Genomic DNA, 15,353 nt, shown 5'->3' with positions numbered 1-15,353 from the left:
TATTTTTTGTGGTCAGTCTAATCTAAAGGTCTGTGCAATGTTAAATTGTGGAGAACTTGAGTTTTTGTTAAAGGACGTGTCCATGGCACCATGACAAAATTTGATGTCTCGTCACAGCAAGAGAAGTTGTTGTAACTCAGGCATAAAATGTTCGATCTCCCCCAAACTTCACATGTTAGATAAGAATTCTGCCCTGAACACATCTGAAGGCCAATATTCCATTATAATGATAGCGCCACCTGCTGGCAACAGGAGGACTGGTACAAATAAATGACTTTGACATATTCCACTTATTTTTAAGACTTTAAATGCATATTTCTCACCGTTCACCTTTTTACTAAAGCCAAACGATGGCAGTGAGCCCGGGTGCGAGGGCCCGTTCATCGCTGCTTGCAGCTTTAATTGTAACTGAATTCCCTTTGAAACTAACTCCTTCCAGTAATGACAAAACAAGCAAGCTTAACTAATGTCATAAAGGCATTTTCAGTTATAGAGGAAAAGACTCAACCTTATAGAATCTATTAGCAGTCCATCTCATAATTTATCAAAGACTAGACCCCCAGAAAAAAACTTTAACGTCTTGCGAAACTTCCCTAAATCCACATACCCAAGTTAAGTGTAACACCTTCTAAGAACCAACAAATCAAAAACAGCGCACAGGGCACCAACAAACTAACACACTACACAAGACTACACCAAACCCACTATTTCTGACATTACATGAAATTAAATTCACACCAATGATTCAGGTGTCAATGTCGTTGAAAAATTCTCAATCATTAGGATCAATGAGAAACAAGCAGAGATTATTTTAAAACAAATTGATTCTTACATACCAATGTAAAAGAGACTGACCCCTGCAGTTGTGGCTGGGCTAAATTAAGATTTTAGTGATAATGGAAATGATGACTACAATGATGGTTTACCTAAAAAATAAAAATTCTGCCATCAGTTACTCCGTTACCCTCATGACGTTCCAAACCAACATGACTTTATTTCTTCGGTAGAACACAAAAGATCTATTTTCCACAGAAGAAAGATAACCATACAGATTTGGAATGACGTGAGGACGAATAAATAATGAAAGAATTTAAACTCTGAAGTATCCCTTCAACAACATATGAAGGAAAACTAGATGACAAATTTTGGCTACAAAATGAGTTTAACAGATTGTAGCTACATAGGCCACTGCCTTTAATCTCAATTTGTGTGATGCCTTATTATTCCAGTTATGTAAAGGACAACACAAAGGTAAACCTTGAAGTGTTCACATACTTCACATAGATGCATCTGCATCTAACAAATGATTAGCATTGATTTGTAAAAGAGAAGCAAAAATTAAAAAGTAAAAAAGGGGAAAAAGCATGCTGATGTTAGCCAGGGAGTGGATTCAGATTTGGATCGCACCAATTTAACCTGGCAATACTCAGTAGCACAGTTCCTGGACATTTTTAATCCACAAACGACTGCTGGAAAACCACAGGCTCAGTATGTCAGTCTCCTCAGCTGACTGACTCACCCCATAGTTAGCCAAGCACCCAAACCCACTGCAGAAGCTGAGAGAAAAGTATCTATGTCAGCATGCCTCACAAGCACCCATGCCCCACAAAGAAAGAGAGAGAGAGAGAGAGAGAGAAAGAGAGAGAGAGAAACAGCAGAGGAAGAGGGGGTGGACAGCTCTCAGGCCCCTCAGTGGCGTTCTGTGGTTTTGGGCTTGGACGCTTTCTTAAGACTCTCTTTCATACTCAAGGCCTCCAGCTGCTCCGCCGAGTCTGCTTCACCCCGGCCCGCGGTCGGATGGGAGGCACTGTTGTCTACAAACATGTTTGGGATGTCTTGACCAAAGTAGATCTTGCTGTTTGCAGCAATGGCCTGGTATTTCATCAGATCCAGATACTCGGGTGTCAGCTTCAGCTGTGGAGGAGAGAGACAGTGATGTGATAATTGACATGACACTAGTACCACTATAACATTTCATCCAAGGTAGTTTTTTTCATTAAAACCGATTTGGAGAAATTTAGTACTCTTTTAGCCAGAAGCAAAAGTTTAAAGTAAATGTCTTGATGAATTTTTTTATCACAAACACCCAGCTTTTCATTTCACAAGATGTTAATTTATGGACTGGAGTCGTGTGGATTACGTGTGGACTATTGTGATGTTTTTAATCAGTTGTTTAAACTCATTCTGACGGCACCCAATCGCTGCAGAGGATGCAATGATGTGCTGGTGATGAGCTGGTAATGTTACATTTCTCAAAATCGGTTCTGATGAAAGAGCAAACCCATCTAAATCTTGGATAAATTAGTAAATTTTCAGCAAATGAACTATTACTTTAAACTTGTAGGTTTAACATGTTGTAAATGCACCATATAAAATTTTTCTTTTACTTTACAAACGGGCTCCTCTAAGGATTTCTCTAAAAAGTTATTGAAAAAAAGTATTTAAGGTTTATGTTCAAAGCGCACTGAGCCATACACCAATATGTCATATTTTCTTAAATTTAAAAGGTTAAAAAAATTACACTGAAAATTAAAACATAATTTTAAAAAGAAAAAATTTTTTTTTTAATTAAAATTACACATAAATCTGAAAATGTAAAGTGTTGTTGTTTGTTTTTTTTACCCTGTTGGCTTCTGCAAATTTCGCAGCTGTGTAGTATTCTGCATCTGCTCTTGCCTTCTCTCTTGCCAGGAAAGCAGCATCTGTTACAATCAATTAAATGTGTCTGATGAATATCATACTCTGCGTGACACGTGCTATGAAAATTCTCAGTAGATAAACCAGACCTTCAATTTCTGAGATCTTTTTCTCAGTTTCCTTCTCCATCACTTTTTGCTGGAAATGAATCTCCGCCACCTGAGCCACTTTCTGAGCCTCTGCCATGAGAGAAACGGGTAAGATGAATGAGGACACAACCATCTCTCTTTTCATAATCAACATTATATTTGGAAGTTTAGACTCACCAATGATAGCCTTCTTTCTCTCAGTTTCAGCCTCTTTCTCCACCACTCTCTGTGTCTGAGCGGTGATGAGCAGCCTGGTCTTCTCTGCTTCCCTTCAGATGAGGAAAGCAAGGGAATATTTGATTAAAACCATTGATAGATGCATCTAAGGGCAATTTAGAATGTTACAAACGACTGTTATCTTTCGTAACAGTCTTTCGCAAATCCTGTTCTTTTGAACTGTCTATTTTTCAGCAAAACAATATTTTAAAAAATTCACAAAAATATTAAGCAGCACAACTATTTTCAACATTGACAATAATAATAAATGTTCCTGGAGCAGCAAATCAGCATATAAGAATGATTTGAAAGTGAAAGTGAAAGTGAAGTGACATTCAGCCAAGTATGGTGACCCATACTCAGAATTTGTGCTCTGCATTTAACCCATCCGAAATGCACGCACACAGAGCAGTGAACCCACACACACACACACTGTGAGCACACACCCGGAGCAGTGGGCAGCCATTTATGCTGCGGCGCCCGGGGAGCAGTTTGGGGTTCAATGCCTTGCTCAAGGGCACTTCAGTCATGGTATTGAAGGTGGAGAGAGAGCTGTTCATGCACTCCCCCCACCCACAATTCCATCTGGCCCGAGACTAGAACTCACAACCCTTCGATTGGGAGTCCAACCCTCTAACCATTAGGCCACGACTTCCCCTCAAACTTCCCCTTCATTTCTGTAGCATCATGTGACACTGGAGACTGGAATACTGGCTACTGAAAACTCAGCTTTGTAATCACAAGGAGAAAATACATTTTAGAAAATAGAATAGAAAATGAAATGAAAATGAAACAACATTTCTGTTTCTACTGCTTTTGAAAAAAATTGGTGAAAAAAGTAATTTGCGAAAAAAGTAATAACAAAAAACAACTGCTCAAGGATTCAAAAAATTAGCATTGTAAATCAACATAAGGACACAATATGGAGATACCCTGAAAGACATCAAATCAAATTGTACAGAATATATTCACTCACATTAACTCATAGTTTCTTCTGATTGCCTCAGGAATTTTAGGTTTGGTGACTCGCACAGCCTACAAAAAAAATCATGGAAGTCAAAACTGAAACCACAGAAACAAAACCATAGAGATAAAAAACACACCTGAATTGTGAGACCAGGAGCCATAACATTCAAGTCCTTCTGCAGCGCAGTCTTTAAGTTCTCATCAATTATATCTGTCAAACAAAAATGACACGAATGCAAGTCCAAGACAAATGTTTTTGAAGTGAGAAGACACCAAAGATGAAATACTTGACTGCATAAACTGTTTGACAAATCAGTGACTTACCGAACAGTTCAATGTAGACTTCCTGTAGTGTGTGCACACTGCAGAACTGGTTCAACTCATGGTGAATTTTGTTAAAGATTAGAGTCTTGTCATAATCTGCAGTGTAGTTCTTCACTATGTCCACCACTGGAAGAAGGTCAGTCACACATGTTTGAAAAAGGATTGAGGGTGACTAAATGAAGACAGAACCTTTATTTTTGGGTGAACGGTGCCTTTATTAAGGCTCTTACCTGCTGATGGAACCAACATGTTGACCACTTCAATTCTGTCAAAATAGATCATGACACCCCCACTGTGGAACACAGAAATGACTACTTTCATTCAGGAACCCCAGAAAATATCTAATACAGTTTAATGAAGACCAAAAATGATCCATTTTAAGTCGTTTTTCAGGACATACTTGATGGAATAACAACACCACGAAAGATTACCTGGTTCCACAAGGCACATTTTTTATTTCATCTGTTTGAAGGGTTGTCTATAAACATGAAGCAAACGTGAAGGGAAAAAAACAAATCAGCGTCTTTAACAAAATTCTTGTTGAAGTTCTTGACTAGGTTTCTAATAAAAACTTCTGTTAAATGCATAAATTGAAATGCTTAATATTCAAGAACCTCAAAAATCCACTCATGTTACAAAAGTCTTAGAAAAAGATCATAATAAATGATATATAATATGTACAGCTGTAATAAAACAATAATTCTTTTTTGTATTGGGCCAACTGTAAACACATGGTATTTGTACCTGCACTGATCTATATGAGGTGATAAAAGGCAGCATTATATGGTAACCCGGGCCATTAGGACCGGTCAACAAAGCTCCTCCTCTGAAAAAAAAAGGGGAAAAAACATGAACCAGGATCATAAAGAAAATGAATTATGAGAATGATAAAAAAAATGCCATTGATTTAATTTGTGTAAAAATAATATTACAACTTCTGTTACTATAAAGAGACAGTAATGAAATGAAAATTCAGCCACCATTTACTCTACCTCATGGCATTTCAAACCTACATTCTTCTACAAAGGAACATTTTTAAAGGATGTTGATAATCAGGGGCCGGATTCACAAAAATCTTCTTCAGAAATTTCTTAAGATAAAATCCACGAAGTTCATAAGAATGTTCTTAAGTGTAATTCTTGAAAAATTCTTAAGTTCTCAAATATATTCTTAAGAACATCTTAATTCTAAAGAAAATCTCAGCCGTTAACTGAATGAATACATGACGCACTGCTAAACTCACACTATTGTCTTTTTGCGCTTCTGGTAGATTACCCTAATGTTTTTGCGCTCTCATCCAAGTGAACTCTCCAGTATTTGAGTCCGCGCTTATACAACAAATGTGTCCTGTGCATTCATATGCACTGAATACTGCCAAAGATTACGTATTTATAAGCTAAAATTAACGGCTTTCCATTAAAGCTCCCTATCTGACTCATTTTAGCTAATGAGTTTTGAAGTCAGCAAAAAGCAGTGTCACACAAAGGCTAATCATGAGCGAACATGTTTACATTAACAGTCATCGTTAGCTTCAGAAAACTCATGCACATCCCTAGTTCTTCTATGTATTATATGCAGCTGTTGTTTTAATGCTTAAATATAACAATTAATTTGAAATAACCAAATAAATTCATTAAATAATTATTATTGTTTGGGATTTAAGACAAGTCTGGTGCTGTCCTAAAATTAAGTAGTTATTTACGATGATTTTTAAGAAGATTATTTTCAAAAATTTGAATTCTTAGGTTTTGTCTTCAGAACAATCTTAAGAAAAAAGATAAGAATATTCTTAAGATGATTTTTTGGGAATACATAATATTCTTAACTTTTTTCTTAAAATTGTCTTTTTTCTTAAGATTGTTAAGACAAAACCTAAGAAGAATTCAAATTCTTGAAAAGAATCTTCTCAAAAATCAAGTAAAAAATTTATTCTTAAGAATGTTTCATGAAGCCAGCCCCAGATCAATAGGCGACCAATGACATCCATTATATGGGGGAAAGAATGTTTTCTTTATTATTTTTCGTGAAATATTTTATTTTATGTTCCACAGAAGACAAAAGTCATACAGGCTTGGCCAAATTACAATTTTCAAACATTGTGTTAAACACAATTTGAACTGATCTAGCCTTTCCCCCAACCTACAACTAAATTACAGGTATTTTAGGCATTATTAACAAACGCAGCATAAAACCTGTACATATGTTTAATGCAACTTTCTTATACTCACCTGTAATACACAGCTAAGTGTCCTTCTTCAATCTTGTGAATGGAAGAATGAAGCAGAATGGCCATTACACCTGCCATCGCTGCAACTACTGCCCCAACGTGTGCCATTTTCCTTCAGCCAGCACTCACCTGCATAGAGACAATTTTGCAAAATGGAAAGCTGAGCTGACCCTTAGGGTAAAAACGGTCAGTTTGGGTGACAACAGATCAGCTTATAAAAAACGCTAGGGCCCTGAGTGCAAACACATAAGCAGATCAGCCTGTGCAGCATAACCTTCCTCAACTGATCCCACGAACAATTTTAATTATCTCTGGAGAGCTGCACAGCAAACTTGAGATAACAGGTTTTCAAAGTCCATTAGAGCCACCCACAGAGCCCACTACACGCGGAAGTAATGTTTCCCTAATGCAAATGAACAATACACATACATTCGTATGGTCACATCGTGCATGTATTAGTAAGAGCTGCATGAACCCCTTTAGCTATTTTAGGGAAACTTGGAATTTTGTGACCAGGAATTGCGGTCTGGCTCGGTATCATGCGCTTTTTTTTTCATGTTCTCTAGATGGGAAACTCGGTGGCTTTTTATAACACAGCCTCTCCATCCCCTGTCCTGGCTATGTCGGCTAGCTACTTCCTCAAATGAAGTGCTGACTCGCACGTTCTACTGTAACGTTACAGTGTGGCACAAACTGATATGAATAACCGTAATCTTTCTGGACACGTGCTAAAACATTCGTTACAGTCATTCACGTGATCTAAACATCTCAGAAGCCATCGTAGCACCTATACAAGACAAAATTCAAGCTAACCAACGCCAGCGGATGGCTAACTAAGCTGATTATTTGAAATGCAAGCAAATCTTCTGACAAAACGACAAGTTAAACGACATATACGAAAGGCATTTACCGATCATTCGATTAGTTAATGGAGAATGGTGTCCTTTGGCTTTTGCTGGACATTACTTTATTACTCAAGACGCCGTGCCCAGCATTGTAAATTTGAAGGTTCCCACTGAAATGCTTTGTTAATCCGATATACTGATATGGATTTCCCTTTCAAAATCTGCCTTAAAACACGCCTTCAAAATAAAAGTCACCAGTACCTTTTTTCTTTTTCTTTATTTTTATAAATCTTTTTTTTTCTTGCTAGGATAAAAAGGGATGAAATTACATGAAAAAGCCGTTAAACTAAACATCCTAACTAGCCAATTAACAACAACAAAAATAATAGTAATAATTGTAATAAAAGAATATTGTCTTCATATAAAGTAAAATGCATTTTCAACATACTGATATCAAAATCTGGAGAAAAAAAAACTTAAAAAACAAACTATATAAAAACAAATAAAATATGAACAAATAATGTATTCCGTGCTACGATAAGAGTGCATACAAAATAAAATGTAAATAATGCTGCTACTATTATTTGTATTACTATTTAGCTATACGGTGGGTTCAAGGATTCAACTATGAACATTTAGATTTGTTGACAAGAAAACAACATGCTACACCTGCGGGAATTTCATTGTTTTCCTCAATGTGTAAACTCAGACGAGAAACACTCTGCAGAGTCCATGTGCCATCTGCTGGTCAAATTCTTCTGACCCGTGTAGGTTTCAAGAAAGGATTCCTGCTGTGTGTGAATCCTGACACTTTGCTTGTCTCTGTCCTTTACAGTATAAACTTCAATCTGAATTAACCCCTACAGGTAAATTCATACTACATATCAAATGAGAACATTTCAGGATTTGATATTTAAATGTTTTTTTAACAATATTGAATTCTAGACTTAATTTAGTTCATTGTCTTCTTGAGAGCTTATTTTAATTGCATTTGCTGTAATTTTACATCAGAGATGACAGTGAAACATCCCTGCAGGAAGGCGGCTTCCTGAGCTAAGTACTGCAAGACTAATTTCTTGTTTTTTTTGTGTGCTTTTTTTGCTTTTTTTTTGCTGCAGAAATTGTAAGAAATTTTATTGTTCATCACCCTAATATGAACCCTGAAACTACAAATGAATCTCTTTTCAAGTGAGAAATAATTTCAGTCTGATTCAAGAGCATTTCCAAATCAAGTACAGGAAGGCATTTTACGAAACATACAAATTGGAGTTGGTGCAGACTTGGGCTTTGGATAACGTAGCCTCGAATATATTCTGTTCCTCTGACATTTCCTCTGACGGTAAGATTTACTCTTTATTAAAGAATCCTGAAAAAATTTATATTGGGTTTCACAAAAAGCACAAATGTTTTCAACATTGATAATAATAAAAGGTTTCTTGATTGTAATAACATTTCACTCAAATAAATGCAACCTTTGTGAGCAGGATTATTTCAAAAACATAAAAAAAATCTAACTGACCCCCAAATTTTGATCTGTGTGTATATATATATATTATATTATATTATATTATATTATATTAAATAACTTTTTTGTTTAAAAAAATAATTTCAAACGAGTCCTTTTACTTTTTTTTTTTTTTCAGAGGCTCCAGGTTCCATTGTAAGCCTTTCCACTCTGTACCACAAGGAAAGTAAACAGGTTGAAGTGCTGGTGCTATGCAACAAGACAGAGAGCGAAATCAATGAGGGAAATGTGCTTCTGCTAATGACGTTGTTTGGGCAGCAGCTTACAGGTGTGTTCTCAAAAAATAGGAGGACAGATGATAAACATTCAGACAAAAAAAATCAGCACTCCTTCTGTGCCACTTTCAGACTCAAAAGACTGTGTGGATGTTCTCTAGTTGTCAGTTATAAACATCAAAATTAAAATAAATAAACATTTGAAATATATCAGTCTGTGTGTAATGTATAAAAACCATATAAACGTTTTCCTTTTTGAATGGAATTAGAGAAATAAATCAACTTTTTGATGATATTCTAATTATATGACCAGCACCTGTAGTCTGATGACAATTTTATTTTGTGTTTTTGGCACTGCTCCTCTTCTCATGTGATATACGGAGTGGAGAAAAGACCTCTAATGCACAGAAAGCAGTTCACTTGATACTAGAGAAGGAGGCAGGGAGCCAGTTTCTGCAGCTCTCCCCACATCAAACCTGGCTGGCTACAGGTGGTGGGGATGGACTGATCTGTGAGATCTCAGCAATGCTATTGTTTGTTAAAACCAATGTCTACAAGATCATCCATGAGTACAGGGCTAGGAAAAACAGGTTTCTCGGAAACTGCCCAAATATGGGATGTTATGTAAATGTGTGTACTTTTAAAATGCAGGACAGGTATGTACAGCTGCAAAGCCACTCATGTTGGCAGGGTGGAGTCGGATCTGTTTGTTTCACACCAGACAGTCAGACCCTCATCACCACGGGCCTGAGCAGGCGCAGGTGAGCTCATAAAACATCAAATTGACAAATATTACAATGGTTTGATCTGGTTACAAAATGCTCTTGAAGCTGGACCTGAAGCATCTTTGTTTTTACATGCATTTAAATTTGACAGGTTTAGTCATTCTGGGGCTGGAAAAGCAAGTGAAGCTGCCCAGTATGCTCAGTCAATTGCTGATTCTTTTGAGTCAGTTGTATACTCAGAAAACACTGTCCCCTCCAGAATGACTGACTGGGATCCACATGCAATCTGTGACCAGATGTTCCTCATTTCACACAGGAGAAGTACAGAAACACATTGTTTTCTAATGTTTAAATAATATTTATGCACAATATTGTACCTGTTTAAGCAGTTTTACTTGGGAGATGTTCTGTTCCTTGGGACACATAATATAAGCTGTCATTAAATTCTTCCTTCAGGGAAACATGTGTCATGAAGCTGAACAAGAGGAAAAGTATTTTGTGTCTCCAACCAGTTCTACATGGCTTGATGGAAAATAAGACGTGGTTGGTGTCTGAATTTATTTATGTGCCACTGTATAATTAATATAAAATTGCCTTGTTATTGTTCTCAATATAATATAGCATTATTTGTTGCCAGCACACATATTGTGTTTTTAGGTTTAAAGGTTAAGATATATTTACATAAATTACCACTGATGTGGCACAGGGAAAGGTGTTACAACCTTATGTAACATTAGCCTGCCATTGAGAATCACTACTATTCAAATGTCTGAGGTCAGTATGATATTTTTTTTAAATAAATTAATACTTTATTCAGCATGCAGTTATTGATCAAAAGTGACATTAAAAATGACAAAATATGTTTTGTAACAAATGTTCCTTGAGCACCAAATCAGCATATTGGAATGATTTCATGTGACACTGAAGACTGAAGTAATTTTGTACATTTTGAAATATATTAAAATAGATACAGCTATTTAATTGTAATGTTATTTCACAATATTTCTGGTTTTCTGTATTTTTTTTTTAAATCAAATGAAAGAGATTTATGTCAAAAAGGTAAAGAAAATTAATAAAATCTTACCCAACCCCAAACTTGAAAGGTTGCTATAATACTGGTTTCCACAAACATCAAGCATTGTATATGAGTGACAAATAGAATAATTCAAAGATAATACATGAATAATAAGATCATGACTCTGGTGGTTTCCAAACAGGTTCTCCAAGAGGAGACCCAGCAGTATGAAGAGACAAAGAGGAACCTAAGAAAAAACATCAAAGTTCATCGTGACACAGTAAGAGAAAGAATCGTCCACCTTTTTTTCTCTTTCATATTATTGTTTCCATACACACACAGTTGAAAGGTTAATCCTAATTGTCTCTGCATCACTCCAGATCAAAGCAATGATGGAGGAGAATAAGAGTCTGCCAGACATGGAAAACCTTGAGCACCAGGAATTTAACCTGGATGTGGAAGAACAACAGAGGCTGCAGCCCAAGGGAAAACAGGAAGTAACCAGGGTAAACATGACTATTTACAGAATCAGATATATTTTAAATAAACAAGCTTTTCAGTTTATTAGATTTTTTTAGATGTGTATTCATACTGTTTAAGGTGAGGGAAGAGAGTGAGATGGAGAATACTAAGTGCTACTGTATATCAGAGGAAGATCCTGAAGAAAGAATGCTGAGATTCCATGCAAGTCAAAGGGAGAGCCATTAAGGTCTCTAGTCTAAAAAGAAAGTAGATTTTATGTAGGGGAAAAAACAGTAGTAATATCCACATCCATCAATTTCACCTGGCTTACCTGGAACTAGAAATATTATACGTTAGCCAAGTGTCAGTGTCTTTTTGTGCATTTTGTTGCCTCCAGGCCTTTCATGCAGAAAATAAGGTGGAGAACTACCCCCATGATGGTACGCACTGAAAAAGAACGTGAAGAGCTTCAGAGGGTTGAGACCATGAGGCAGATGAACAGTGAGTGTACAGTGTTCCTCAAACAATAATGAGTCAGCTGTTGGAATGGATTCCTCCATAGCGACCAAAGCCTCACATGTTACTGTTTCTGTTATTTCACAAAATTTGACAAATAATATAAATATTCTTCATAGCTTCTTCATAGAGGGATCATGTGACACCAAAGACTGAATGGCTGCTGAAATTTAGCTTTCCTATTATTTTCCCAGTTATTAAAATAAAAAAAATATTTTAAATTGTAATGTCTTACCAACCCTACCAATCTAACTAACCCCAAACATTTGAACAGCAATGTAGTATAATACACTGAACTGGAATATGAAAACTGTCTTATATTGGCAAAAACTGTAATGTGGATAGTTCAGTTTGTCTCATGCTGTAGTGTAGATGCATAAATTTTCATTGCAGTGTGACAACATGAGAGATCAAGCACTCAGTGTTATGATGGGTGGAGTACTTGAACTTAAAAAAGAGGACGTGCTGAAGATGGTGAGGTGGCTGAATGATTCTTACTGGAATGCAAACACTTTTTTACCACATAAAAAGATAAAGGTTAAAAAATAAAAGTAACATTTAAGTTATGATTAACCTACAGGAAGTACTGTACCTCAGCCTGAGTACATGTCTAAACCTGAAGTATAATGGACAGAAGAAGAGAGGAAGGTCTTCAAAGAGTTGAAAAAAAAAGCAAAGGAGCTCAGTGAGTAGAAAGAGAAATACAGAAAGCTATGACTTTGATCACAACTAACAGGGATAGTACACTCACAATTATGTAGTTTTTCACTGTCGTGCTTACAAAATGCACATGTAGCACATACACTATATTACTATAACTATACAGTACATATGCTATAAATCACCTGAAACCATCCGTTAACTTATTATTTGCAGTCAGGTATATTCAAAGTTGCCATCTCAAAGTCTGTCACAGTAAATGTGAAAACCGATGGTTGCTTGGCATCAGTGATGTCAAATCTGCATTTTTGGGTGAACTAATCTTATTAGCAATAACTCCCTTCCATATCAAATAACTGTAACTCTGTAGACCCCTAGCTTTCCCTTTTCTATAGACACTATAGACAGAAATAAAGATACTGCTGACATATATAAAAGAGGCTATCCAGATGATGAAACTGTTTGAAAGGATGGTGAAATCTGAGATGGTCATATACCAAGTAAGCTGATACAGTACATCATTGCATTTTTGCATGTCACTTTATCAGGGGCCTATTGTGTGCAATCACATGACCTGCTAACACTGTAACGTAACAGTAACTTCGCATCTTATAGAATCAGATTGTGAGTTTTTATATTAGTTAGTACCTAAATAAAACAAATAGTGACAGCAGGGTGTCAAAGCAGCTCGCAACTCTGGATTGATCGTAGATTTACAGAAAACAGTAAACTTGCTCCTTGTTTTTTTTTTTTAAGTACTGTAGCAGAGATATTAAGCATAGAGTAACTTCTCCAGATGCATATTTCTCAGCACAGGTGTTCCTTAGTTGTAAATTCTTTACAACTAGTTGTAAAGTCTGGATGATTACATGAATCAAATTAATTGACAGATATAAAAGATTGGTTTGTTCCACTCTTTGCCCGGGCTCAGCAGAAGAAAGTTGAGACTTGCTAGAAACAGATAAAGCACCTGGACCGACAGAGAAGAACGCAGCCCTCGACTTGAAAGTGGCTGACATGAAGATATCTGTCGTAGAGGGAAGAAATATTTACGAGGCTGTTGGTAACTGACTTTATATCTGGCCCCATTAAAGATACAACTGTTTTAAGTAACAGCAGTTGTTTAGAGCACAATCTGCCTTAATCATGAAACATGAGGAGAGATTACTGTTAATTATTTATACATTTTTTAAAAGCAATTAATACTTTTATTATTAAGGACACATTAACTAGCTCAAAAGTGACAGTAAAGGCCTTATATATAAAAAATATTTCATATAAATGCTGTTTTATGTAACTTTCTATTTATATCTAAAATAAATTACAGTACAATTTAATAAGCCTACAAAAATTAACACTGCAATGTCTTATTAGTTCCACATATAATGTTAATAGTACTCCTATCTGAATGTACTGTATTGATAAATGACCTGGGGAGCGTTTCCCAAAACCATATTTGCTAAATAAGTTAGCAACTTTGTTGGTTGCAATACAATTTCCCATTGCCAACCAGCTAAGTTTTTTAACAGGTTAGAAACTATGCTTTTGGGAAATGCACCCCTGGTCTGAAAAGGCTCCTTACAACCCATTGTTTTCCCTCTGTGTGCAGTTCACACAGCACTGACTGAGCACAGGATCTCCACTTATCTGTGAGCTTCTTCAGCTGGGTCAGTTCACAGAAAACTTCAAGAACGTTATCCTTCTCATTAATGGCTACTTAATTAAGAAATAAATGTTTACCTTTTTTTCTATACATCCTAAACATCTTTAATCTTCTCAAGGTTTCTGATTTCTCCTTCACTGCTTTTCTTAGCTCTTCATATTGCTGAATCAAGTATTTTTGTGCAGGCTCAGCTGTGTGAAGTGAACAGTCTGTGTTCTTCTTCATATCATTCTGATTGACATCAGTGTCAGGGTCTCTGCCGTCGATCAAACTGTGGTTAGTGTCTCCCAGTTGTGAGGCCTGTGGTTGATCGTCATCTTCATTTCATTTTAACGGGGTTGCCTCCATGATTCACATCATATGAATTCGCTATAAAGAAGAGAAAACGGCTAACAGTTACACAACTCAAAAATGGCAGGGCACTGTTTACGTTTTTTCTGGCGTAAAAATACAATCGGAAGCAACTCAAGATGAATCCGATCTTGACAGCTGTTAGGTTATCAGTAGGCACTCTGACGTTTGGAAATTGTCTGCCTTGGTGTGTTTTCAGATTGGTGCGAGAGACATTCCATCGTCATTTCCAGATGTCTATATGTCATTGTCATTATCATGAATCATGGGAAACGTAGTCTAAAATAAGTTTTATAATTTAGCAGATGAATAGGAATAGGGAATTTAGCATATATATGTTATATCAATCAGCCATATCAATTGAAAAGTATATAGATGTCCATACATAAAGAATAGCAACATATGATCAAACATATTTCTTCAGCCTTCTTGTCTTGTGCAGATGAACGGGACTAAAAGCAATCCAAAGCTGAATCAGAGGTGAAATTGGTGACACAGTTTGAATGAACCCACTTTTAAAATCAAAATAAAAGATGTCGAAATAAATGAATCAAACTCTGAATCATTATAATGATGGATCCATTAATAATGTAGCTTATATAAGCATATTGCACAAAACCACTGCAAAAACAGTAGTTAAGAAAAAAACTACTTTTTTTCTTTTTTTTTTAAAGCCTGTTACTGTTCTACTGCTAATCCTTTCTGTCTTGTTATAACTTGTAAAATTGTTTAATAGCTGTATAGTCATGCAACCATGCTTTCTCACGTTTCTGGGTAAATGTGTATGGGGTCTAATTCACGCTGCAAAGAGACAGAAAGATGCATATGGGGTGGAGTTAAACATTTTGTGACTAATG

General features: G+C 36.1%; 1 protein-coding gene across 1 annotated transcript; it reads right to left on the bottom strand.

Moving 5' to 3' along the window:
* Positions 1–1,161: 1,161 nt before the first annotated feature.
* LOC128026216 (erlin-1) lies at positions 1,162–7,594 on the bottom strand. The gene is made up of 12 exons (XM_052613076.1): positions 7,430–7,594; positions 6,521–6,648; positions 5,037–5,118; positions 4,724–4,770; positions 4,523–4,584; positions 4,293–4,418; positions 4,106–4,179; positions 3,979–4,037; positions 2,964–3,055; positions 2,787–2,876; positions 2,623–2,702; positions 1,162–1,914 (listed from the first exon to the last, which is right to left on the bottom strand). The coding sequence occupies exons 2-12, from the start codon at positions 6,625–6,627 to the stop codon at positions 1,690–1,692; spliced, it is 1,044 nt and encodes a 347-aa protein (XP_052469036.1). The 5' UTR covers positions 6,628–6,648; positions 7,430–7,594; the 3' UTR covers positions 1,162–1,689.
* Between the last annotated feature and the right edge of the window lie 7,759 nt (positions 7,595–15,353).

The sequence above is a fragment of the Carassius gibelio genome, chromosome A13 (assembly GCF_023724105.1).
Source record: "Carassius gibelio isolate Cgi1373 ecotype wild population from Czech Republic chromosome A13, carGib1.2-hapl.c, whole genome shotgun sequence".
Classification (NCBI taxonomy): Eukaryota; Metazoa; Chordata; class Actinopteri; order Cypriniformes; family Cyprinidae; genus Carassius; species Carassius gibelio.
The sequence above is the reverse complement of the archived record's forward strand: the minus strand, read 5'-3'. Positions and strand labels throughout refer to the sequence as shown.

Coding starts and splice junctions, on each gene's coding strand:
- LOC128026216 (XM_052613076.1), bottom strand. CDS start 6,627: ATGGCACACGTTGGGGCAGTAGTTGCAGCGATGGCAGGTGTAATGGCC. Junction 2,877..2,963: donor GAGAAAGAAGGCTATCATTG/GTGAGTCTAAAC, acceptor CTCTCATGGCAG/AGGCTCAGAAAGTGGCTCAG. Junction 2,703..2,786: donor AAAGATCTCAGAAATTGAAG/GTCTGGTTTATC, acceptor TGATTGTAACAG/ATGCTGCTTTCCTGGCAAGA.